Below are 25,470 nucleotides of genomic sequence, written 5' to 3'. Positions count from 1 at the left end.
ACTGCATTCAAAGAGATCTAAGAGATCCTGGCTCTGGCTCCTGAACTTTCTGCTTGGGATCCATGCCGTTCTCCCAGGCGAAGTGATTTTAGTCTTTAACAATTACCAAATACCCCTTTGGTTATGTTCTTGTTAGAAAATAGTCACTTTTCTTCTTTTCCTAAGGAACTATGTGTTTGCTAGTCTTGAAATTTTAGAAATCATTCCCATTTGGAGAGTGGAGGGTTTAGAATATGTTTCATCTGCCTTTATAATTATATATATTTTTGTTTTATTATTATTATTATTTTATAGAGATGAGGTCTCACTATGTTGCCCAGGCTGGTCTCGAACTCCTGAGTTCAAGCAGTCTTCCCACTTTGGCCTCCCTGAGTGTTAACATTACAGGTGTGAGCCACCACACCTGGTCTGCCTTTATAAATATTATTATATAATGTCTTTAGCCTAGACGAAGCTGAAATTCTTTCCAGTGAATCTTGTGCTGTGGCTATTGAGGTTTACTGTGGAAAAAAAAGCAGAAAGACTTGCTCCTGTGCCTGAATACTGAAGAGGATTGCAAAAGCCAAAGGCAGGAAGAAGTTTAGGGGATAGGATGGAGAATGCGCATAGCAAATTGCTCCTGAACTTAGTCCTGTAATAAGTTTGCAGGGCAGAAGATGCCAGGGCAGGTAAACTAGGATAGGAACTGCTATCCTAGTTTATATGGAGTGGAGTGATTTAGTTTGTGTGGAGTGATATGGTAACTAGGTATATGAATACATTCCTCATAGCAACATCACTCCACACAGCCAATTCAAACTCTGTGGCCTGAAGGCAACAATTCTGAGTATATTCTCTATTCCCTGAATTCAGTCTCCCTCAGTCTGTGGATTGCAACCTCACCTACCAAATGTCCGCTACCACTTGAGTGGGACCATCACCAGCCTGGATTTGAGAGCTCACCTGGCAATTTCTCCAGCCATTATATCATGGAATCAATAGGTTACAGGGTCTCCAAGACCTCCCATGCCAAAGACTGAATGCAGTCTTTCTATGGGGTTATGAGTACCCCTTCCCTGTGTAGTCCAGGAGACGGCTGGAAACTTGGTGTGTGCATGGGTGCAGAGGGTGGGGAGAGAAGTTCCTATACTTGTAGGACAAAAATACTTTTGGAGCCAGAGGAAAATACCTTTGGACACCCTGGACTGGGAAAGATGGGATGATTCCATCCCTGCTACATTATCACTCTCTGTCATCTACTCTCTTCTTCACCTCCAGCTCATAACGGCTGGGTTCCCATAGGATTTTCCATTGTACACACCTTAGTCTGTTTTGTGTTGCTATAACTGAATGCATGAGACTGGGTTATTTACAAAGAAAAGACACTTACTTCTTACAGTTTTGTAGGTTAGGAAGTCCAAGGTTGAGGGGCTGCATCTGATGGGGGCCTTCTTGCTGGTGGGGACTCTGTCCTAAGGCAGCTCAGGGTGTCACATGGCAAGAGGACAAGAAAATGCCAAACTGGCTTTTATAACAGATACACTCCTGTGATAACCCATTAGTCTACTAATCCACGAATAGGTTCTTCCATTCATGACAGAAGAGCAAATGTAACCCAATCACCTCTTAAATACTGAATCTTCAACATGACTCTTGGAGGAGGCAAACATTCACACCATAGCATGAGGCTGCAGATTTCTTCAAAACAACCTCTGCCTTTGTTTTCTAGAAGTGGAGTTTCCAGAACCCACTTATTCAAGGATGCTGTCTCCTTGACTTAGCCCAGTATCACCTTTTGGTCACCTTTTTCGTCCTGGTGCTTTATGGACTCTATCTGATTGGTTTGCAGCCCACTACCATATCTGACTCTGCTCTAGGTGTTTCCTGTGATCTCTGGGATCCTGATCCACACCACTCAGTTTTGGCCTCCTAAACTTCATCTCTGACCCCCCACCCCAGCTAGGAGGGATGTGTGGATATTTCTTTTATCTTTCTGCATTGATGACCTTTTGGAGAAAAAGGAAGCAGGTAAGACAAACATTGCTTTATCCATTATGTATCAAGAATTGTGCTTGATAATTTACATTATCTTTACCCTTTCAACCAATACTGGAGAAAGATGATATTAACCTTTAAAAGATATCAAACATGCTTGGCTTTATTTCCCAACAATTGTGAAATGATTAAGGTCCTATAACCTGATTAAGATATCAAGATTTATTAATCAAATTTTTAAAACAAAATTTGCATTTTATTTAGATTGAAATGAATTATACAAAGTTTATTTTCCTCACCAAAAATAACTGCAATATTTTCCATGTTTTTCTAGATAAGCCAAAACACTTATATTTGTAGGTTTTCTGGGTTTTGCTTATAAATCAAGATGAGGCAGTAGGTAAGAGTCATGAAAAAAGACAAAAAAAAAAAAAAAAAAAGATAAATGAGTTGTCAGTATCCATAGCCTCTGATTCTGTCTTAACCATGAAACAGAAGTGTTCAACTTGTATTTACTAAAAAGCTTAGGAAGATGTAGGCTCCACAAAGGAATGTAAACAGTAATAACTAGATGTGGAACAACAGCAGGCTCTTCCATTCAACCTTTAACTGTCATTTGTTCCTTTAAGTTCATTTGTGAAAGACAAAAATCTACCCTGGAATCCTTGCTTGGCAAGCTTACAAGCTTCTCTTTCTCTGGTAATTTATTGTAACTGTCCAGTATAGATTTTTAACATACTTAAAACTCCTATTAGTCAAAGGTCAATTGCGGGCTTCAACACTTTATAAAATGTATTCCTTCCTCCCACACTTCTTCAAAATATGTTTCTTCAAAGAATTGGTAACTCAACACCTGAGCAGAGATCCACAGTGATAATAAATGCTATGTCTAAAATGACTTCAACAATTGCAGAGTGCCACCCGCAGAGATCATGCGGAAGTGAAAGATGGCACTTTCAATGTACTCTTCTGGAAGAACAGACAGGTCTTCAAAGCATGAGGGTTCAAACAGGCCGTTTAAACAGGTAGATTATCAATGGCTAATGTATTCAATGGAGGCCTATAGGCAAAGATATTAAGTAATTAAGACCTACATACACTTTAAGGCTTTTCTTCCAAATATCAAATATAAGAAAGACTGTTTTTGAAAGTCTCTTAGGTATTTTCCATGGTTTCTAAATCATCTGTGGGAAACTCGGACTTACTTTTATAGAGTTTAATATATGTGTCCACCCAGGAGAATGGCGTGAACCCGGGAGGCGGAGCTTGCAGGGAGCTGAGATCACGCCACTTCACTCCAGCCTGGGCAACAGAGCGAGACTCCATCAAAAACAAACAAACAAACAAAAAACCAAAAACGTGTCCACCAATAAATCCAGCTCATGTTTTATATCAAAATTTATGTTAATCTAAGCCAAGTTACTTGACCTTTGGTCTGTCAAAGTATTCCTGAAGTATGCTTTAAGATGCTTTCATCCATTTTCATACGGCTCATTCTCAACCTTCATCACAGGAGGAATACACGGGACCTTTGGCAATAGGTCATTTAGCATACACATTAGGAAAGAACTTGATGTCAGGCAGGTGGAGGGCTTCATAAATGGTGGACAGAGCTCTGTGTCTTTCCCCGTTTCCATTTGATTCTCCAACAATGAAGCTCGGCTGAGAGCATGTCGGGATTGGGTAAGTCATTTCTATACATGTCAGCCTGGTGTTCCTCTAACGTATTGAATTGGAGGTGTCCCATGACTGAGGGTACCAGAGATAAGCATTTAAGAGCTCTGAGGTGCTGTTCTGAGATCACATCTTTAAGTTCCTGAATAATGTGCTCCACTGTTGGGACACTTAGGATTTCTTTTCTTTTCTTTTTTTTTTTTTTTGAGACGAAGTCTCGCTCTGTCGCCCAGGCTGGAGTGCAGTGGCTGGATCTCAGCTCACTGCAAGCTCTGCCTCCCGGGTTCACGCCATTCTCCTGCCTCAGCCTCCCGAGTAGCTGGGACTACAGGCGCCCGCCACCTCACCTGGCTAGTTTTTTGTATTTTTTAGTAGAGACAGGGTTTCACCGTGTTAGCCAGGATGGTCTCCATCTCCTGACCTCGTGATCCGCCCGTCTCGGCCTCCCAAAGTGCTGGGATTACAGGCTTGAGCCACCGCGCCCAGCCAGGATTTCTTTATAGTAACTCTCAGAGGTTAGCTGAGATTTCAAGTTACCCTGGTAAGCTCTGCAAAATTTCCCAGGGAGTTTCACTTGAATATCAAGTTTGGTTGCCAAATTTGTGACTTCCTCAAACCAAAATTCCTGACAAACTTCAATATTCTCCATCACTTCACTGAGTGAATGCAGTACTGCAGTCAAGCTATCGGCTGCAAAGAAGACATCAAAGGTTTGCCCCTGGAGATTTTTCCCAAAGGCTCTTGTAAAAGATAGGGTATTTTTAAGAACAGCAATAGTAACAATGAAATCAAAATCTGTTACTGCACTGTAGAGTACAAATGCTCGGCCAGCTACACAGTTATTCCATCTAATATTTGTGTCACTATTTATACCATCTAAACATAAAACAAATGCTTGCAGAAGTTCCACTAAAATTTCAAAAACATCATGCCTGCCTGTCCACGAGAATGGCAGAGTTCCTTCAGTTCTTTATCCCTTTCTTTACTGTTCTGAAAAAAGAATAGAAATTACATTGTCAAATTCTAAAAGCAGTTGTGGTGATTGATGGAAAAAAAGAACAAACTCCCTCAATTGTACCTAACACAACAGATACTCCCATAACAGGTACTGATTTTATCAATCACATATTTAAGACACAGGAAGAGCAGAGTGGGTAGATAGCTTGGGGATATATCTCTAGAAGTCTAGAAGGAACAACTTCCATTTTCGAAGAAAATTCAGTAGACACAACGTAAGCTTGGCCATGACAATACTCCATATTTAATCCCCACTTCTCAGCTATCGTAGTGTGAAATTTCACAGCCAAAATTTCTGCATCAGCTTCATAAGGCAGGAAGCCTGCAAATTACCCTCTTATTTTATGAGACTCATCAACAAACCTCAACGAGACTCATCAACAAACCTCACCGACACAGGTAGATGCCCTTCCCCTACCATGTCCATTACATCATCAGTGATAATGGAAAAGAAATGTGAGTCTCTCACTTCCCTTAGAGTTTATTCCCGAATACAGCTCTCACAGATCTCTACATCTGCCTCTGCTGTGTTTTTTAAACAAAACAACGTGTTAACTGCTCTTGTCTCAAAGCGCTTTCTCAGGACCCCTTGACCACAATTTATCCAGCACTCCAGGACTGCGTGAACGTTATCTGGAGCAAAGAGACCTTCTGGGATTTCATCGGCCTCATGTCCATCCAGAGGTATGTTTTGCTTTTCCATCAGAATCAAGATTTCAAACAGAGATTTTAGGTATCCTTTGTTTTCCTTCTCTTCAAGGGTTAGAGGTAAAATGTCCTCATCTGGCCCTTCACCCCCTTCTTTACTGGGGTTCTGAGCATTGCTGTTGTTGATTTCTTTATGTTTTTGTTCCTGTTCAGAAGGTTCATCAACAATTCTTTTATTCATTTTCTAGGTAGGTTGTTCAAATGACTGGTAAGAGCAAACATTGTTGGTATTGCATTATCTCATATAACTGTCCTATAAGGGCTAGTTCTACAGACCCTAGACGTCTCAAAATGTTGGACCCCTCACCGGTCATGTTTATTTAGCTGATCAGGTGTTTTATCTTCTAAGTCTGCTCTCCTACAATTCACCCACTTCTGGCATCTGGTCGGGTCCCTCGGCAACCTGAAGAAGGCCAGGTCTGACTGCGTGCTCTTCCGCATGCAGAAGTTCTGCATGGTCGCCAGCCCGCCCGCCAGCCTGCCTGCCCAGCCCTTCCCTCCGTCGGGGCCGAGGAGAGCAGGCTTGCCGGCCATCGGGGCCGGGGAGGGCAGCCAGGACGGCCACCGGGCCGGGGAGAGCAGGCAGGTCAGCCATCCGGGCCCGGGAGGGGAGCCAGGCTAAGCCTCGAGGAGGGGCGCCGTGGTCAGAGGCCGGGCTGAGAACGCTGCTCTACAGCGCTCTGAGCGGCCGGGAGGGCTTACTGCTGCCATCGCCGTCTCTGGTGCATCATCCTACCCGCCCGGGACGCTGCCGCCTCCTTCCCTCAATGCCTGTTAATCAATTTTTAAATCAAGAAGTATTCATGTCTACCCAGCCTCTAATGACCTTTTTGAAAATGAAGTGGTAAACACATTACACATTTCAGCTCCAAAAACTCCTCAAAATATCTAAGGGCATCGGCAAGTTTTTCTCCTAATCTGATTTTTAAATGGAAGCATCTTATGTTTGATACATCATTTGATGTCTTTTAAAAAATGAGTGCTAGAGCACAACATTTTCAACAAAAAGTACACATGTATGGTTGTACAATAAAATGTATAAGATACCTATTTGTGTGTGTGTGTGTAATACATGAATATAGTTCCTCTCTATTCTTTATGTTCTTTAAATTCTTCATTATTATGCACTATTTCTTAAAATGGCTTAAAAAAATGGCTTAGGGGATGGATTGGTAGCTTTGGCTGTTTCCTGCTGACGTTTTAGAGGGTTACTAAAATGTGCAAAGAGGTAGTCACAGACCACAGTAAAACAACTAAATATTCAACGTGCTCTTTCAAATGTGTATTTAAGGACACAGAATCTTCTGTGTGGAGACAATCCGTGCATGCAACTAGACTAAATTCGTGCTAGCAGCCAAGACTTGCCTCTCTCAGTAGACCAGAATTATTCATAAACCATCATGTAAAGAGAAGTGAGCAGCCAACCAGGAGAACTAAGGGCACAGCTGTGAGTCCTGAGTAGCAAGATCAAGTCTCACACTGCTCATTACGAAGAGGGAGGGTTTCTGCCTTCGTTTATTTTCGGACACAGCTTAGATAAGGTTGCTGGCCATATTCCTGTTATTTTGATTCAAGCAGAAAATCCTGTGCAGATCCACGGAACACATTATTGTAACATCGCTCAGAGGAGAATTGGGTCAACGCAATTTAGAGGATGAAAATAGCTCTGCAGTGTGAGTGTAGAAACTCTGGTTTATTGGAGGATAACTTTTTTGATGGTCTCAAAGTTAAAAAATTTAAAACTTAAAAACAATTTTATTAAATAGAAACTTGAGGGATTTTTATTCTATGCCTTATAGATCAAATGGTTTTAGCATGGGGTGGGAGGCAGATGCCAAGGGCTTACTGGAGCGAACTGCAAGGAACTCCAGCACTTTTCTGTGCTTCTCCTGAAGCATCTGACAAACCTCAACGAGACTGAAGCAAGCTTTGTATCTGAGTCTTGTCTAGGCCACATTAAATGGAGTTATTAGGCTTGAGTAACTTGAGTAACTTTTTAAATTAGGAATTCTTGACTTGGGGATACTTGCCTGAGGGTTTCTCTTTTCTGCTGTTTTTTTTTTTTTTTTTCTATGATTAAAAATGCCAAGAAGGGCAAATTTTTCCATGATTTGGAATTACCAGGAAGGACGGACCTCTAAGGACTGATGGCTTGTGAAAGACAACCATTGAAACAACCAATTGTATTTGTGCAAGGCTTATTGTTTAAACACCATACTCTTCTTATAGGATTATTTTTTCCCTTAAAAGAATGTTTCTACTAACTAGAGTTTTAATCTAACTTCAGTGCTGTCTGTCCAAGACTGTCCTGAATTGAGTGATTTTAAGGGATACGGTCTATCAATTTAATTTACTTGCATTTTATGGATTCTTCTTCTTTTTAAACATGAGCATATAATTAAATATCTCCTATACTGTTTACAGTGTTTAGATTATAGCTTATATATAAATTTCTCCTATCAAGTCTCTTCCATTATGTGAGTTTTATTAAATAACCAACAGACTCCACTGCTGATTTATCATGAATGATAGTAAATTTTTTCAGAATTTAAATTTATCTATAGTAAGTAACAGGCATTAATAACTTGGTTTCTTTTTTAAGTAACCAGAGTCTGCAATGCCTTGGTTTATGCAAAAGCAGACAAGTCAGGCCCATCTCCTGGCTGGGTAACCTTTTTTTGCCACTGATCCAGCCCTTAAAGTGAGTCACGTTGTTTACTTGGGGTCCATGGATGAGCTACAGAGATTAGTCTGTGAATGTCCTAAAATACAGTACAACTGTGAGTTTCTGTGAACTTTCACATAATTTTTATCAAAAGAAATTTGTGGTATAATGGATAGGTGGGCAGTATAGTGTGCCCTGCAATCAGACTGCCTGGGTTTATATGATGATGGGGTTTGTGAGTTCTATTCCACAATATTGAATATTTTAAGCTGAAGAAATTTGAGAAATGGCGGGTTCAGGAGGGACTCTCTGACCTTCCCTTGAAGCAGGTCATAAGACCCTCCTGTGAGAGATGCTGTCTTTATATCCAGAGAAATGGAGCATTCTTCTCCCTGAAGATGGAGGGTGCTGAAGAGAATCTGAATGAACAGGACTTGCTGAGTTTCTCCCAGTTTACTGCCCTTAGGGCCTATCTCTCTGCCCTATCACATTTTCCCACGACTCTTCATCAAACCTAGTATAAAGAAACACTCAGGTTTAATCATTTTTTTAAGGTATTCATTTCTTAATGAAGCCTCCCATGTCACATAATACTTTTTTTTTTTTTTTTGAGACCGAGTTTCACTCTTGTAGTGCAGGCTGGAATGCAATGGCACAATCTCAGCTCACTGCAATCTCCACCTCCTGGGTTCAAGCGATTCTCATGCCTCCGCCTCCGAAGTAGCTGGGATTACAGGTGCCCGCTAATCATGCCCAGCTAATCTTTGGATTTTTAGTAGAGACGGGGTTTCACCATGTTGGCCAGGCTGGCCTTGAACTCCCGACCTCAGATGATCCACCTGCCTCGGCCTCCCAAAGTGCTGGGATTACAGGCGTGAGCCACCGCACCTGGCATGTAATACTTCTATTACGTAAATTTGTATGCTTCTCTGTTGTTAATCTGTCTTTTGTTACAGAGCCACAGCTAAGCTCCTAGAAGGGTAGAAGCAAAGATTTTTTTCCTTCCGTATGATCTCAATCCACTACTTAGCTCGGTGACTTCAAACAAGTTACTTAACCTCTCTCTGCTTCAGCGTTCTCAAAATTGCAGAAATGGTCTTACAGGACTGCTGCGATGATTAAATGCGAGAATTCTGATGGCATGGAAAACTCTTAATGAAGTGGCAGGCACTTAGTAAGCATCACTAAATTTTACTAATTACATCACACAGTCAGCCCTCCATATCCACAGGTTCCATAGCTTTAGATTTAAGCAACCTTGGATGGAAAATATTTGAAAAAAGTCAAAAATAAAAATAATAATTCAACAATTAAAGTTATATTAATTAAAAATACAGTATAACAACTATACAGCATTACATTGTATTAGATATTATAATAATCTAGAGATTATTTAGTATGTGGGAGGATTTACATAGGTTATATGCAAACACCACACCATTTTATATTAGTGACTTGAGCATCTGTGGATTTTGGTGTCTGAGGAGGTCCAGGAACCAATTTCCCAGGGATGCCAAGAGGTGAATGTATTCTCAAAATAATCTGTAACCTCAGTTAAGAGGCACTGACCTATGATATTTTTAGAATTGTGTTTTAAAGAACAAATCAGTACCTGATTTAATAAGTCACACTTAAGCCTAATTCGAACAGAAATATTAGTTTGCAAAATGCACAGATACATATTCATCATGAGGCAGAAAGGCCTTTTAAATAGCTTTGAAAATGTGGAAAGTCAATTTGTGTTGTTCTTCCATGGGAGAAAAAGAATCTACCAAGTCCCAGGTGAGCCTCCAAAAAAAACTTCCATCTGCCCTTGGCTTCTGTACTATCCAAGCGTGTCTTGAAACCCTGAAATAAATTTCAAGGTGACAACCTAAATTTAACTCTGCAGTTGTAGGTTTGTGGATTTCTCAGCATTTTCTTTTTTAGTTAGCATAGAAGTCAAAAGTTACAAAAGCAATGAGATTCTGCATCTTTTAATGAAAGATAAAACAACAATATAAACATACACAAATTTACAGAGAAGGGAACAACTTTAATACATTTGGAGTAAAAGGTGTTTCTTCTTTAAATATGGTATAAAAATAAATGCAAGAAACATTAACGGAGAATGTACAGACAACAGACAAAGACAGGAGTTTCTTTCCGACTGTGGATACATTGGTGAAATGAAACTTTCTGTGCGAATTTACTGTTTAATAAATGTGAAGCCGTATGTATACTTATTGATATATACTTTTTTCTTTTACAGTTCTTCCAGTTTTTGACTGACTGAATTTTTAGTGAACTGTGTGTCTAGCTGAAGCTTTGAGAGAGAGAGAGAGAGAGAAGGAAAAAAAGAAAAGGTTTTACTTCACTTGAACTTGTTAAAAAGGAAAAGACACAGATCCAGGGTAAGTAGAGGGAGAAAGAAAGCAGACAACAGTTTGGAATGGAGGCATTGAGATGGAAGAGTCCACTGGAGATGGAATGTACACACACAAATAACAATTTAGGTCCTTTGCTCATGCAACATCTTGTTCTAATGTCCTCTGCTCCAGATCACAACAGCGAGCTACAAATTATGTGCAGTGACTCCAGTCTGCATTCATGCTACAAGATGATCCGTTTAGTAAGACTGAACAAGGCTTGTTAACCTCTTGGACGTGAGAGATTTCCCCTGAGAAAATATATAAAACAAGAAAAAAGAAAGAAAATCAAGTATGATCACTGAAAACCTGCTTGGTAGTAGCAACTATTTACTGTAGCTGATTTGTGTGCAAGGGTCAAAACTGAACCCTTTAAGTCCATCTTAGTTCAAACTTCATGACCAACCTGCCTTCCCCGCTCCCTCCCTCCACTGACACGTCAAACAAAACTATCCTCCCTCCCTCCACCCTCCTACCCCTCCCAAATCCTTCCTCCCCACTGCAAACAGACTGATGGTTTCACAGCACAGATCAGCAAATCATAAAACATATCCATAAATGTTCCATCAAGGCTTAGCAATGAAGCAACATCTAGGTTCCCAACTGATTATAAACATGTTACAACAAATCTTAGTAAGCTGCTCTAAAAGATAATAATGTGAGTGCATTCTTGTTCAATGGCTGAAATTAATGTCACATTTATAAATATCTAGAAATGTAGAGGATATGATTGAATCAAACAAAATGCAGTTTTTGAGGGTGTGATTCATGAAACTCAAGATTGAGTGTGTCCCCTACCTTACATAATAATGGAGAAAAAGGTGAAAATTACACATCTGAAGATAAAAGTCTATTTGTTCCCTGTTTCCAGCTGTTGACGTCTTCCTATCCTTTCCTGACTTCCTCCAACCCTAATCCAAGAAAAAATCTGATCTATTCTGATTCCACATATACGATTACGTAAAGCACATACGTAGGTTTTAGAAATCTCATAAGTCAACATTGTTGCTGTTAATTACAAGTAATCTAGAGAGAGAAGAAATCTGAGGCCGGGCACAGTGGCTCACGCCTGTAAGCCCAGCACTTTGGGAGGCTGAGGTAGGCAGATCATCTGAGGTCAGGAGTTCGAAACCAGCCTGCCCAACATGGCAAAACTCCCTCTCTACTAAAAGTACAAAAATAAGTCGGGTGTGGTGGCGGGCACCTGTAATCGCAGCTACTCAGGATGCTGAAGCAGGAGAATCACTTGAACCCAGGGGGTGGAGGTTGCAATGAGCCGAGATCGCACCACTATACTCCAGCCTGGGTGACAAGAGCGAAACTATCTCCAAAAAAAAAAAAAAAAATTTGAAGTATTTGATCAGAATACAAAACTGGTGGTTCTCATTTCATGTCTTATTTTATATGTTCTATTAAAAAATTATGTGGGCCAGTTATTTAATGAATTTTTGTACATCTCAAGATAAAATAATAAGTAAAAATAAAAAATTGGAAACATATATTTTAGTAATAAATTACAGTCATAGCAATAGTCTTGATTTGCTACCTAATGTGGCTCCGTTTTAGAAAGGGGTTGGCGGTGATGGGAGATACATCATCACTCATGGTCATTGCCTTAGTCTGTTTGGGCTGCTATAACAGAAAACCATAGACTAAATGGCTTATAAACAACAGAAATTTATTTCTTATAGGCCTGGGAAGTCCAAGATCTAGACACTTATAGATTGTTTGTCTAGTGAGGGCCTTCTCCTTGGTTTATCAATGGTGCATTCTTGTTGTGTCCTCAGATAATGGAAGAAGGAAATAAGCTCCCTGGGCTTATCTGATAAAGGCTCCTGCTCATAAGGGCTTCACCTTCATGATCTAATTACCTTCCAAAGGCCCTGTCTCCTAATACCGTCACCCTTGAGATTAGGATTTAACATGTGAACTTGAGTGGGGAGGGAACAGAAATATTCAGTTCATAGCAGCCACATTTTTGGAAAAAGACAGTATGTTTAAGAAAAGATTAATAATTCCATAATCAACCTTTCTTTACACACCACATAATTACTGATAAGGGGCCTTTGCTGATATGAACAGCAGCAATGAAAATCATGCACCATTTTCTCTTAGTTTTTTCTTAATTGGGAAAAGGGTCCACAACTTAGCTTTCAGCAACTGAGAGGGAAGATATTAAAGTGGTTTTTGTTTTGTTTTGTTTTGTTTTGAGACGGAGTCTCACTGTGTTGTCAGTCTGAAGTGCAGTGGCTAAATCTCGGCTCACTGCAACCTCCGCCTCCCGGATTCAAGCGATTCTCCTGCCTCAGCCTGCGGAGTAGCTGTGACTACAGGCACCCGCCACCACACCCAGCTAATTTTTTGTATTTTTAGTAGAGATAGGGTTTCACCATGTTGGCCAGGATGGTCTCAATCTCCTGACCTTGTGATCCGCCCGCCTCAGCCTCCCAAAGTGCTGGGATTATAGGCATGAGTCACCGCGCCTGGCTAATATCAAAATTTAATGTTGGTATTTTCCACTAGGCTTCTGTTTATTCACTTTATGGGAGAAACAACAATAAAAGAGAAAACAGTTTATTAACAAGAGACCCTGCTTTATAAATAAAATATGCATTCCTGCCTGCTCTGGTCTGAATGTCTGTCCCCCTCAAAGCTCACGTGTTCAAAGCCTACTCTCCTATGTGATGCTATTAGGAGGTGGGGCCTTTGGGAAGTGACCAGGTATGAGGGTGAAGCTCTCATTAATGGAATTAGTGCTATTTATGTCTGTCTGTGTGTCTGTGTGTGTGTGTGTGTGTGTGTGTGTGTGTGTGTGTGAGACACAGTCTCACTCTATTGCCCAGGCTGGAGTGCAATGGTGCAGTCTCGGGTCCCTGCAATCTCCGCCTCCAAAGGCCCCAGTCACTGGGTTCAAGCGATTCTCCTGCCTCAGCCTCCTGAGTAGCTGGGATTACAGGCATAAGCCACCATGCCTGGCTAATTTTGTATTTTTAGTAGAGCCGGATTTCGCCATTTTGGCCAGCCTGGTCCCAAACCCCTGACCTCAGGTGATCCATCCGCCTCGGCCTCCCAAAGTGCTGGGATTACAGGCATGAGCCACTGCGTCTGGCCTATAAAAGAGGCCCCAGGAAGCTTGTTTGCCCCTCCCACCAGGTGAGGACACAGTGGGAAGATGGCTGTCTATGAATCAGGAAGGGGGCCCTCATCGGACACTGAACCTGCCAGCGTCTTGATCTTGGACTTCTCAGCTTCTAGAACTGTGAGAGATAAATTTATTTTGTTTATAAGCTACCCACCCAGTTTACGGCATTTTGTTATAGCTGGCTATAACGGACTGAAATGCTGCCTCCACTTCCATGCTTATTTCCTCATCCGTAAAATGAGGATAATAATAGTACTTACTTTCAAATCTTGTTCTGAAGACTGATACACGTAAATTGCTTAAAACTATTTATGGATCATTTTGTTCACTCAGTTTATGTTGGCTATTACCTTATACTATCATTATAATAATTAATACTATCATTATATGCTGTCTTCATTAAGATATCCAAACCCAGAGTCACTATTCTGACACTGAGGAGGACAGAAAGTTGTAAATTAAAAGCTAAAATCATAAAATCATACTGCTTTTCCACCCCAATCCTGGGCAACAAGTTAATCAAATGATGTTGAAATAAAAAAGATTCAGTTCTTAAATACAACGCTATTTCCTGTGTTTACTACTGTAGTCTCTGTGCTATGAATAGAATTATATACACATGTGCATATATACCTATTCTGAGACTAAAAAATTTATCTTTAAAATGTGCTTACTTGGCTGGGCATGGTGGCTCATACCTGTAATTCCAGCACTTTGGGAGGCCGAGATGGTTGGATCACTTGAGGCCAGGAGTTCAAGACCAGCCTGGCCAACATGGTGAAACCCCATGTCTACTAAAAATACAAAAATCAGCTGGGTGTGGTGGGGCACACCTGTAGTCCCAACTACTTGGGAGGCTGAGGTGGGAGAATCATTTGAACCTGGGAGTAGGAGGTTGCAGTGAGCCGAGATAGGCCACTGCATTCCAGCCTGGGCTACAGAGTGAGACTCTGTCTCAAAAAAAAAAAAAAAAAAAAGTGCTTACTCTTTGTGGGATAAAGGAAGGTACACATCAGTACACGTTGGTTGAGGCACAACAATTAATTCTTATATAGTAGAAGACTGGGGGAAAGATGCTAATATAAAACTGTTTCTTTTAAAACTACAGATTAATGTGATTTGGTTCAAAATTCTGGGAAGAGGAGTGGGCCAGGTGCAGTGGCTGATGCCTATAATCCCAGCACTTTGGGAGGCCTAGGCAGTGGATCATGAGGTCAAGAGATTGAGACCATCCTGGCCAATATGGTGAAACCCCGTATCTACTAAAAATACAAAAATTAGCTGGGCATGGTGGTACACGCCTGTAGTCCCAGCTACTAAGGAGGCTGAGGTAGGAGAATCGCTTGAATCTGGGAGGCAGAGGTTGCAGTGAGTCAAGATCGCACTACTGCACTCCAACCTGGGTGACAGAGCGAGACTGTCTCAAAAAAAAAAAAAAAAAAAAAAAAAGAGTGAAATAGTTACATTGAAATTGGAAGCCATTTGAAACTCAGACACAGTCATTTTTTTATTTGAACGATTAAATCTACTGTTGTCCTTATCAATTTATAAAGAAAAAAAAATGTGGTTCTCTTTCTACAGTTTTGTTTTTATTTTTTCAAATATCCTCAAATCCTCAAAGCTACTAGTACGTGGCCTGATACGGACTTCATTAAAAATTGGATATGATACAAGTTAAGCGTGACAAGCACTTGTCCCAGGAAATAATTAAAAAACACGTTTTCATAGAAGCCCGTAGAGAAATATAGGCCCACAGTAAACCTGGGGCTTTGTGATATTAGCATAACAATGGGCAGAAATGAGAAAACATACAGGTGTATTTTAACAACAAAACTCTGTGTGGACCAGGCGAGGTGGCTCAGGCCTGTAATCCCAACACTTTGGGAGGCCGAGGCCAGCGGGTCACCTGAGGTCAGGAGTTCGAGACCAGTCTGGCCAACATGGTGAAACCCCATCTCTACTAAAATACGAAAATTAGCTGGGCGTGGTGGCGGTCGCCTGTAATCCCAGCTACTCGGGAGGCTGAGGCAGGAGAATTGCTTGAACCCAGGAGGTAGAGGTTGCAGTGAGCCGAGATCACACCATTGCACTCCAGCCTGGGCAGTAGAGTGAGATTCCATCTCAAAAAAAAAAAAAAAAAAAAAGATCTTAAGTGCAGCACTGAGGTCAAAGCAGACAGCATGGATGCCCAATGAGCCATCTGGATTGGAAGATTTAGATCACTTGGATCTATTTGCAAACCATATGCAAATCCTGCCTTATTCACATACTAGAAAGGAAAATACATAAGCCCTACTCTAGTGCACAAAGAAACTATTGTGTCTACACTTCTGGTTGCACACTCTATTGCAATGTATTAAGTTAAAAAGAACACGGATCACTTCCAGGGAAGTATACATGGTACGATATTTGCATGTCAGCCGTTTTGGAACAATCAATTTCAGTGTAGTTCCTCGGATGCTGTATGGAACCAGCCCCTGCCAATGATCTTTTCCCAATTTTTCCAAATTGAAGAACCTGAGAAATGGTTTTTCAAAATTATTTTTAAAATTTTCGAGACAGGGTCTTGCTCTATCACCCAAATCAGGGTGCAGTGGTGTGACCATGACTTACTGCAGCTTCGACCTCCCAGGCTCAAGCGACCTCCTGCCTCAGCCTCCCAAGTAGCTGAGACCACAGGTGTGCACCACCATGCCTTGCTGATTTTTTATTTTTAGTAGAGATGAGGTCTCATTATGTCGTCCAGTCTGATCTCAAACTCCTGGTCTCAAGTGATCCTCCCAGCTCAGTCTCCCAAAGTGCTTGGATTACAGGTATGAGACACTGTGCCTGACCAAATCTGAGAAATTTTTATATCTAAGTTTTAAAGTCTTAATTCCATAAATTAAAAGGGCTAACAAACCCTATCAATAGCATTTTTAAAAAACCAAATTGCTTACAATAATTCAATAATTTTATGTGAATAATACTTATTTTTAACCCCATGATTACATATGTGTTATGTGATTTACACTCTTCCTGTCAGATTCTAAAGGAAACAGATTATAGTGGAAACAGAAATCTATAGAGAAAGACAAATATACTTAGAACATAACAAAAACTCAAGATCTTATGACATTTTGTAACATCTAGTTAATGATGATATGCTAGAAAAAGAAGCATATAATCAGTTTTGGGACAAAATAAACCTGGGACTTCAGCTGGCACGTAGGTGAATAGACAGCATCATCCTAGTCTATAATATGATAATTACATAAACAAAGAGAGTTCTCTAGTGTGTCACAATAAAACTTCCCCTCCACTAAACCAATTCCTTTCTGTCCTAAATGGTTTGGAGAGATTTTGTTATAATTAGGGACAACACCCTCAAAACAAAAATAACAACCTATGTATTTGTCCTTAACTTTTCCAAGTGAACTATCAAAGGTACAAATTTTAACTGACTTTTAAAACATCATCCTTGGCCTGGGCGCAGTGGCTCATGCTTGTAAACCTAGTACCTTGGGAGACTGAGATGGGTGGATCACTTGCGGTCAGGAGTTTGAGACCAGCATGGACAACATGGAAAAACCATGTATCTACTCAAAAAAAAAAAAAAAAAAAACAGGGCATGGTGGTGCATGCCTGTAATTCCAGCTAACCAGAAGGCTGAGATAGGAGAATTGCTTGAATCCAGGAGACAGAGGTTGCAGTGAGCCGAGATTGCGTGCCACCCCACTCCAGTCTGGGTGACAGAGCGAGACTTTGTCTCAAAAAAAAAAAAAAAATCATTCTTAGTCTTAAAGTAGTAACAGAAAGTTGATGATAAGGAGCCCTGAGTCAGTAGGAATTGATGAAGGCCAGGTTCTTAGCTACAGCCTGACAGCCTGGGGCATTAGGGAGACGGAAGCAACTTTCTACATTCCTCTCCTGCAATCCAAGGAAGTAGAGTGAAGCTATGTTTGCTTGAGTTACTAAGCCCACTTATTTTATTGCTGTCATAAAAACACAAAGTATGGCCAGGCGTGGTGGCTCATGCCTGTAATCTCAGCACTTTGGGAGGCCGAGGCAGTGGATCATCTGAGGTCAGGAGTTCAAGACCAGCCTGGCCAACATAGTGAAACCCTGTTTCTACTAAAAAAAAATATATATCACAAAATTAGGCAAGCGTTGTGGCAGGTGCCTGTAGTCCCAGCTACTCGGGAGGCTGAGGCAAGATAATCACTTGAACCTGGGAGGCGGAGGTTGCAGTGAGCTGAGATCGCGCCATTGCACTCCAGCCTGGGCTACGAGAGTGAAACTCTGTCTAGAAGAAAAAGCAAAAAACAAAACAAAACAAAAAAACACAGTAGTCTTTTTTTTTTTTGAGACGGAGTCTCGCTCTGCTGCCCAGGCTGGAGTGCAGTGGTGCGATCTCAGCTCATTGCAAGCTGCGCCTCCCGGGTTCCTGCCATTCTCCTGCCTCAGCCTCCCGAGTAGCTGGGACTGCAGGCGCCGCCACCTCGCCCGGCTAATTTTTTGTATGTTTAGGAGAGGCGGGGTTTCACCGTGTTAGCCAGGATGGTCTCGATCTCCTGACCTCGTGATCCTCCCACCTTGGCCTCCCAAAGTGCTGGGATTACAGGCGTGAGCCACCGCGCCCGGCCCACAGTAGTCTTTTCTAGTCTACAGGACACTGAAGAGATTGAGCAGAAATAAAGGGGCAGAGTTTTAGAAGGTGGCTATGAAACAGCTTACAGAGAAGAGTAGAAAGTTATCAACATCTTTTAGATTTTTTTTGAGGCCAGGCGCAGTGGCTCACGTCTGTAATCCCAGCACTTTGGGAGGCCGAGGCGGGCGGATCACGAGGGAGATGGAGACCATCCTGGCTAACACGGTGAAACCGCGTCTCTACTAAAAACACAAAAAAACTAGCCGGGTGAGGTGGCGGCGCCTGTAGCCCCAGCTACACGGGAGGCTGAGGCAGGAGAATGGCGTGAACCCGGGAGGTGGAGTTTGCAGTGAGCCGAGATCGCGCCACCGCACTCCAGCCTGGGCGACAGAGCGAAACTCTGTCTCCAAAAAAAAAAAAAAAAAGATTTTTTTTTGGAAAAAAATGTAACCTCCACTTTCGCTATCCTTTTACAATTCCTGCTTGTTTGTCTCCAGCCATTGCCTCCGAGTGTCTCCCATATGTTGCTGTAGACTCGGACGTATATTCTTGAGTGCTTTGTAGGCTGCAGAGACTATGGAGAGGAACTGGGAGTAAGAAAGGTAAAAATCTTGTCATTGCCTTTCCACTGGTTTATGTGATCCAACTGTCTCACCAGATGCTCAACCCTACAGCTCTGTTAATAAAAAGAGCTGACCATATGGTGGTAAAATGAGATGCTCTTGGACCAGAGATAGGGAATGCTTTTAGGAGAGGCTGAGCTAAAAGACGTTATCCGTTTGTTATTTTACTCTCATGTTGAAAAAATACCCTTTTTTTCACACTTACTGAACCAGGGATGGGGAGTGCTCTTAGCAGAGTCTAAACTAAGGGATGTTAGATGTTTGTTATTTTACTCTCAAGTTGAAAATTCCTGTTTCACTTGTAAATATAAACATCTTTGCCTGGATTTCCAAATCCTTCACTACCTGGGTTTCGTGGCCTGTCGGACTCTTTACTGTTACCCACGAAGTGGTTCTTTGGCTGGCCGTTGTGCCTGCTGCTCTCTCCGCTAGTCACCTGTTTGTGCATGTACCTGTTCAGACCCTATCCACTCTTCAAAGATGAACTTCTTATCTATGTCCTTGCTGAAGCCTTCTAACTACCCCTAAACTCCACCAGTTCCCTCTTTGAATTATTCATACTGGTAGAACCTGTATTAGTGCTTTTATATGCCTTCTTACATGGTTTTGTAAGTCATCTGGCCTGATGAAGTAATAACGGACAGCTGTTAAACGACTTTAACATTACAGTAGTCTCCAAATAAGTACTTGATTATTTGCAAGAGTTGAGGTTCTTTGGCTGCAAATCTCATTAAGGGAATAAATTTCTAGAAATCAGGGTAATGAGATTCCAAGGTCTTGGGAGAATTAACTTTTAATTTGGGGGAGGAGAGGCGTGGTGGAGAGAGGGATGAGGGTCACTGGTCACACCCTCAATATTAACAGATTGACTAATAGAATCAGAATCTTTTCAAGTAGGCAGGTGCCAAGAAGGAATTCAAGCTAGGCCAGGTGTTTGGGAAGCTCTTGCATGATTTAAATGAAATCAGTTTTTCCAGGTAAACTTACAAATGAGCTTACTGAAACACAATGAATAATTTTTATAAAACTGTGGAGAGTGGGTGAGTTCCTAGAATGTTAAAGATAAACTTGAATTCTTGAGATTTAAGATGGAAAGGACATGAGGAAGACAATTCTGTAGTTAGTTTTGGAACTGTCATATTTAACGTTGAATGCTGAAAAATATTCTAGTACTATGTACTAAAAGGAGATAGCTCATGAACACATATACATTTAAGTACTGGTCACTAGCTTCCTAAGAGAATTGAGAAGGAAAAAGTATAGCCAACTACTTTCATTTTCTTAGTTAAAAATTTTTTCCATAATAAAAGCAGTATATGTTCACTAAAGAAAATGGAGAAAACATAGAAAAACAGAGAAGAAATAAGTATTACTTGATATATGATCATTTACTTTCTATTATGTCCTTCTACCTTTTTATACACAGATACATGTTTAAAGAGATTACATTTTGTTCAATTACCCATGTTATAGATGTTTCTTCTAAAATAATACTGTTTTACCAACTAAATGAATTAGTTGGTAAGGAAATCAATTTAGAGAGATGCTACCAACACTTAGAAAAAAATTAAGTATAGAATATATTTTAAAAATCAGATTGCATTGCACATAAGGGAATGTATTGTTATGTTATTTCGGTTCTATGCACATATAAACACACACAAATACAGTTTATACAGTAACCATATATATGTACACACACACATATACAAATATGCACAAACACACATATGTGTTGGTCAAATGTGGCTACTCCGGGCACACCGCCCATGGGTTAGCCCTGCTCTGCAAAGAGCAATAGAAAAATTAATATTTTTAAAAAATGTCAAATATGGGTATCATTAAAAGAAACAAAAGCCAATGCTTTAAAATCTAATTTTTAATATTTGTATAACATTCCAACAGTAGATATGTCTTGATATATTTAAGAAATTCACAATTGTTGTGCTTTCAGACTGTGTTCTATATTTGACAATTATATAATGCAACAAATATTTTTTATATGTGGGAACATCTGGGGTTTTTTTAGGATTAAATTACTAGAACTTGAATTACTGATTCAAAGTGAGAGATTTTTGACCTTTTGGCACATTCTGTCAAATTCTATTCAAAAAGTGATAGCAATTCAGACTTTTATGAACATTGTACAAGATCACCTATTTTCTTAACCCCTTTCTAATACTAGATGTTATCATATTAACAAAACAAACCTATTTGGAGGAAAAAGTGATTGTGCTGCCTTCTGAATTTTACTTAGGTATTAATAACAATAGGTTTTCTTTTTTGTTTTCTCATATATCGATTTACTATTTGTATTTCTTTTGTTAAAATTTCCTAAGTCCCTCTCTCATTCTTCTAATGGTGTGTTGCTCTTACAACATTATATGTTTGCAAGGAACTCCCTGTAGACCCTATATTACATTTTTGTCTGTCATAGAGATGCTCATTTACTCATTTTAAAAAGGAGTTTACCAGATTTGAGGACAGGAACTTGCTTTAAACAAAAGATCTTCGGCTAAGTAAGGCATGCAGCAGTGTTTGCAGTATCTCTGTGGTTGGAAAAGAGAAAGATGTGCTTCATAACTAAATAAACAACTATCTTCATGGTGTGCTATTAGGGCAGTGGAATTCTGTCTTCCTCCCTGTTCCTTATGACATTTTAATCAGTAATTTGAATGATTAAACTGATGAAATTCTGATAAAATGTATGTATGATCCGCTTATAACCTTGGTTAAAAGACTGAGTAACAAAGAAATGCTTCAAAAAATTATGTAAAGCTATACAAATGAACTAAAACTTACAAGATAAATTTAGTAGAAAGAAGGGTAAAGAACCAACGTACACTAAAGTGAAAAGTAAATAAATAATGAACAAAGAAACTTAGCAGCAAAAGACAAAATTAGGGACAACTAATCTCAGCACATGAGAAAAAAATCCAATTTTTAAAGTATTTTATTTTAAGCCCCAAATGACATTACATGTTGCTCTGGTTGGGGACTACAGTGGGGAAGTGGATGCAATTTTCAGGTTAGATTTTAAAAGTTATAGTATACAAAGCCAAGGAGGTGATATTCCCACTTTATGCTGGCTGGGCCATATCTCAAATACTATGTTCAGTTATGATTATGAGGCCTACTGGTGAACTGGAGCACATGTACAAAGTGAGCAACCAGGATGATGAAAGAACAGGAAATTATTAAATGGGAAAACATTAGAAGTTCACTTTCCCGTTATAAGTGTCACTCAGATTTAATTTGCTAGCAACATTTAAGACATCTTTACTTTATCAAGTCTTTTTGTCTTCAGCTTAGTTATCAAAGAAATATCTTTTTCTTTTTATACTCACATTTCAACAGGTTTATTTTAATAAAGTACTTACATGCAATATGCAATAAATTTAATTATAAACAGCTGTGGGAACAAATGGAACAAAACAAAAATGGACTCTTACACAGTTCAACGGGTGGTTGCAGAAATGTGAGGACGTAATTGGAGAGCAGCCTCTCAGCTGTGACATTTGTGTGCTCTTGACATTCACCATGGAGAAAGTGGAGAGCATTGGTATGTCTAGGGCAGTGGTTTTCAGAGTGTGGCCTTAAAATCAGCAGCAGCATCACTGAGAATTGGTTAAACATGAAAATTCTTGAATTGGATCCATCAGTAAATGACTTACGTAGACTTTCTGAAAGATGGAGCCCAGCAATCTGTGTTAGCATGGGCCCTCCAGGTGATTCTGATGCATCTCAAGTGAGAACCACGGATGTTTAGTAAGGAGAGATCGGCTGGGAATACTTCTATCTGTGTGATGATTTTTAAACGGTATGGTTTTGGGATGCTTGAAACCAATGTGGAGCAGAGAAAAAGAAGAGTTCTAATGTAATCAGAGATGAGGTTACAGAATCTGCATTTGCCAAGCCCCTGGTGATTTTTGAGGTATGGATAGTTGGACCACACTTAGAAAAATAATGAAGTAGGCAAGGCACGGTGGCTCACGCCTGTAATCCCAGCACTTCGGGAGGCCAAGGTGGGTGGATCACTTGAGGTCAGGCGTTTGAGAACAGCCTTGCAACATGGTGAAACCTCCTCTCTACTAAAAATGCAAAAATTAGCTGAGTGTGGTGGCGCATGCCTGTAATCCAAGCTATTTGGGAGGCTGAAGCAGGAGAATCACTTGAGCCGGGGAGGCAGAGGCTGCGGGGAGCCAAGATTGCACCACTGCACTCCATCCTGGATGACAGAGCGAGACTCCGTCTCAAAAAACAAAAGAAAACAAAAAACAAACAAACAAACAAACAAAAAACAGAAACAAAAAGGAAAGAAAGAAAAAAAGAAAATGAAGTAGAGTTTTTTTTTTTAATTTATAAATTTGTTTTTTATAGAGACCAGATCTATTATGTTGCCCAGGATGATCCTGAACTCCTGGCCTTAAGTGATCCCCACAACCCCTGGCCTCGGTTTCCCAAAGTGCTGGGATTACAGGCACAAGCCACTGTGCCTGGCCGACGTAGAGATTTTAACTAAGGAAAGAAAAAGAAAACTTGGGGGAGGTAATGTAAATCACACCTCAAGCAATTCACTAGTTGTCATCTAGAGGAAGGGCTTGTATTACTCTGTGGTGCCTTCAGGAAATAGAACTAGGATTAATAGTTGGAAGTTACAGAAAAGTGGATTATGGAAGGGATTTCTAAGAGATGAAATGATCTGCTGACTAAGGGTACCACATCTCAGATACTTAGGAGCTGCCAAATGCTGAATACCCATTTGTCACTGAGCCTACAGAAAAGATTCTTGCAATGGACTGAGGATTGGACCTGGGGAAATATGGACCTCTAAGTTCCTTTTCAATTCTGAAACTCCAAAAATTTTATCATTCCCAGTATCTCCTGAAAGTACCTTGAAGATTTACATTTTACAGTCAGAAAAGAGAAAGCTCTCCCAATAAACTTTTTTATCTCATGTTAGGAATATATTCTTGTTAGATATTAATAGGTCTATTTCAGGTGAACAGTGTTGAAAATAGGGGCTTGTTATTCTCCTTTGTAGTAACTGAGCCCATGTCCATTGGGGAATTCGGTTTTGGCTGATGAAATAGATGAAAAACTTCTTTAATACCAAAATAAAATCTGCATGACTCAAAGAGGCAAAAAACTGATGGATGAACTGTTTATTCCCCCAGAAATAATAGAGCATTCTAGAGAATGTGCTTTAAATTTCCAATAACTGCCACAGCCTATTTTAGTAATGGCCTCTGCTGGTTGAAATTACAGATATATGTGGCGTATTTAGGATTGTCCACTGTGTGTTCCTATTATTCTTAGATACTGGCCATTGACAAAAACAATGACAACAGCCATCAAAATATGGTGCACAATGAAGAGGGCATCAGATTTTGCCCAGTCTGGACTTGTGTATAGTATCAGCCAAAAACATGAAAAATGCACCAAGGTTTCTGTAGCTATACACATAATACCTCCATGCTTATAGATGGATGCAATTTAGATAAAGATGTCTAATGTATCGCTATTTTAAATTGTCTATTTTAGTGTTACTGCTTTCTGGGTACTAGCAAAAATTATGGAAAAGAATAAATTAAAACCACAGCTTGTCATCAGTATAAAAATGGCTTTCTTTTCTGAAAGATGCTTCATAAAAGAATGCTAATGAATATATACGATGCTACATGTGTCTTTAGAATAAGCAAGAGAAAATGATTTTGAAAGAGATGACCTGTTGATGACCCAGGGCTGCCTAGTAAGTGACCTCACAACTAGAAATAATTAATATACGACTCCATTTTTGGTGGAAATTAAATTTGGACACCATAATAAATCCAAACTTTATATCAACTTAACTTCCATTCATCTTTTTCCTAGATACTTAAAACAAATTTATAAAAATAATGTGCAAGTATTACCCTTTAGAACATTGATGGAATTCTGCTTAACTCTTTTTCATTCTATTCAATGCTGTTTAATTCAATGACATAAATTGAGATTGAGAGTTGGCCATCTGCAAGGCACTGTGCCAAATGTAGAAATGCTAAGAGTACATTACATGTAAGATATAAGTCCTATATCTCCTTGCTTTACTGAGCTACAATTTTGTACCCTAATATGAGATTCAGATCACTTTGAAAAATAATTCAAGTTCAAATATCAAGTTCAAATAATTCAAGTTCAAAAATCATCAAATAAAATCAAAGTGATAATGCAACATAATGAACTAATGGCCATATAACATGATTTCAAAGTGAGACAGTGCGACCTTTATATTTCTGCTGTCAAATCTTCCAGTAAACTTGGTTCAAACATGTTCTAAAAAGTTTATTGGTGCTACAAGTCTTCTTCTGCTTTCATTTCTTCTACTTTACCACCCAAGTTTTTGTTGTTATCATCCAATGTGCAGATGGCTACAGTAGCTGCCGACGCTGCAAACACACCCTCCTATGTCTAGATTCTTCTAGCTTGCCCTCATCTGCTGTGTAGATGATGATGGCCCATGTGTAAATCCAGAGCACAGAATATGTTCTTGATTACCTTCTTCTGTACTCTGCTTCTCTAACTGGAAACCTCCACAGTAGTCCTTGCCTGAATTTGCCATCTTCAGACCCTCTTTCTTGTGCCACCTT

The 25,470-nt window shown here is 40.0% G+C and overlaps 1 protein-coding gene and 1 pseudogene across 2 annotated transcripts in view; both read right to left on the bottom strand.

Moving 5' to 3' along the window:
- Positions 1-3,129: 3,129 nt before the first annotated feature.
- On the bottom strand, positions 3,130-5,383 carry LOC100429879 (52 kDa repressor of the inhibitor of the protein kinase-like; annotated as a pseudogene).
- A 4,615-nt stretch (positions 5,384-9,998) lies between these two features.
- Positions 9,999-25,470, bottom strand: part of RGS7 (regulator of G protein signaling 7) — a 576,861-nt gene continuing 561,389 nt past the window's right edge. For both annotated transcript variants that reach the window (XM_015127136.3, XM_015127147.3), the window contains one exon: positions 9,999-10,697. Coding sequence is in view for 1 of the 2 variants with exons in the window: in XM_015127147.3 (XP_014982633.1) it covers positions 10,647-10,697 (51 nt within the window). In the remaining variant the exon portion in view is untranslated. The remainder of the gene's footprint in view (positions 10,698-25,470) is intronic.

Source organism: Macaca mulatta, chromosome 1 (genome assembly GCF_049350105.2).
Source record: "Macaca mulatta isolate MMU2019108-1 chromosome 1, T2T-MMU8v2.0, whole genome shotgun sequence".
NCBI lineage: Eukaryota > Metazoa > Chordata > Mammalia > Primates > Cercopithecidae > Macaca > Macaca mulatta.
The sequence above is the reverse complement of the archived record's forward strand: the minus strand, read 5'-3'. Positions and strand labels throughout refer to the sequence as shown.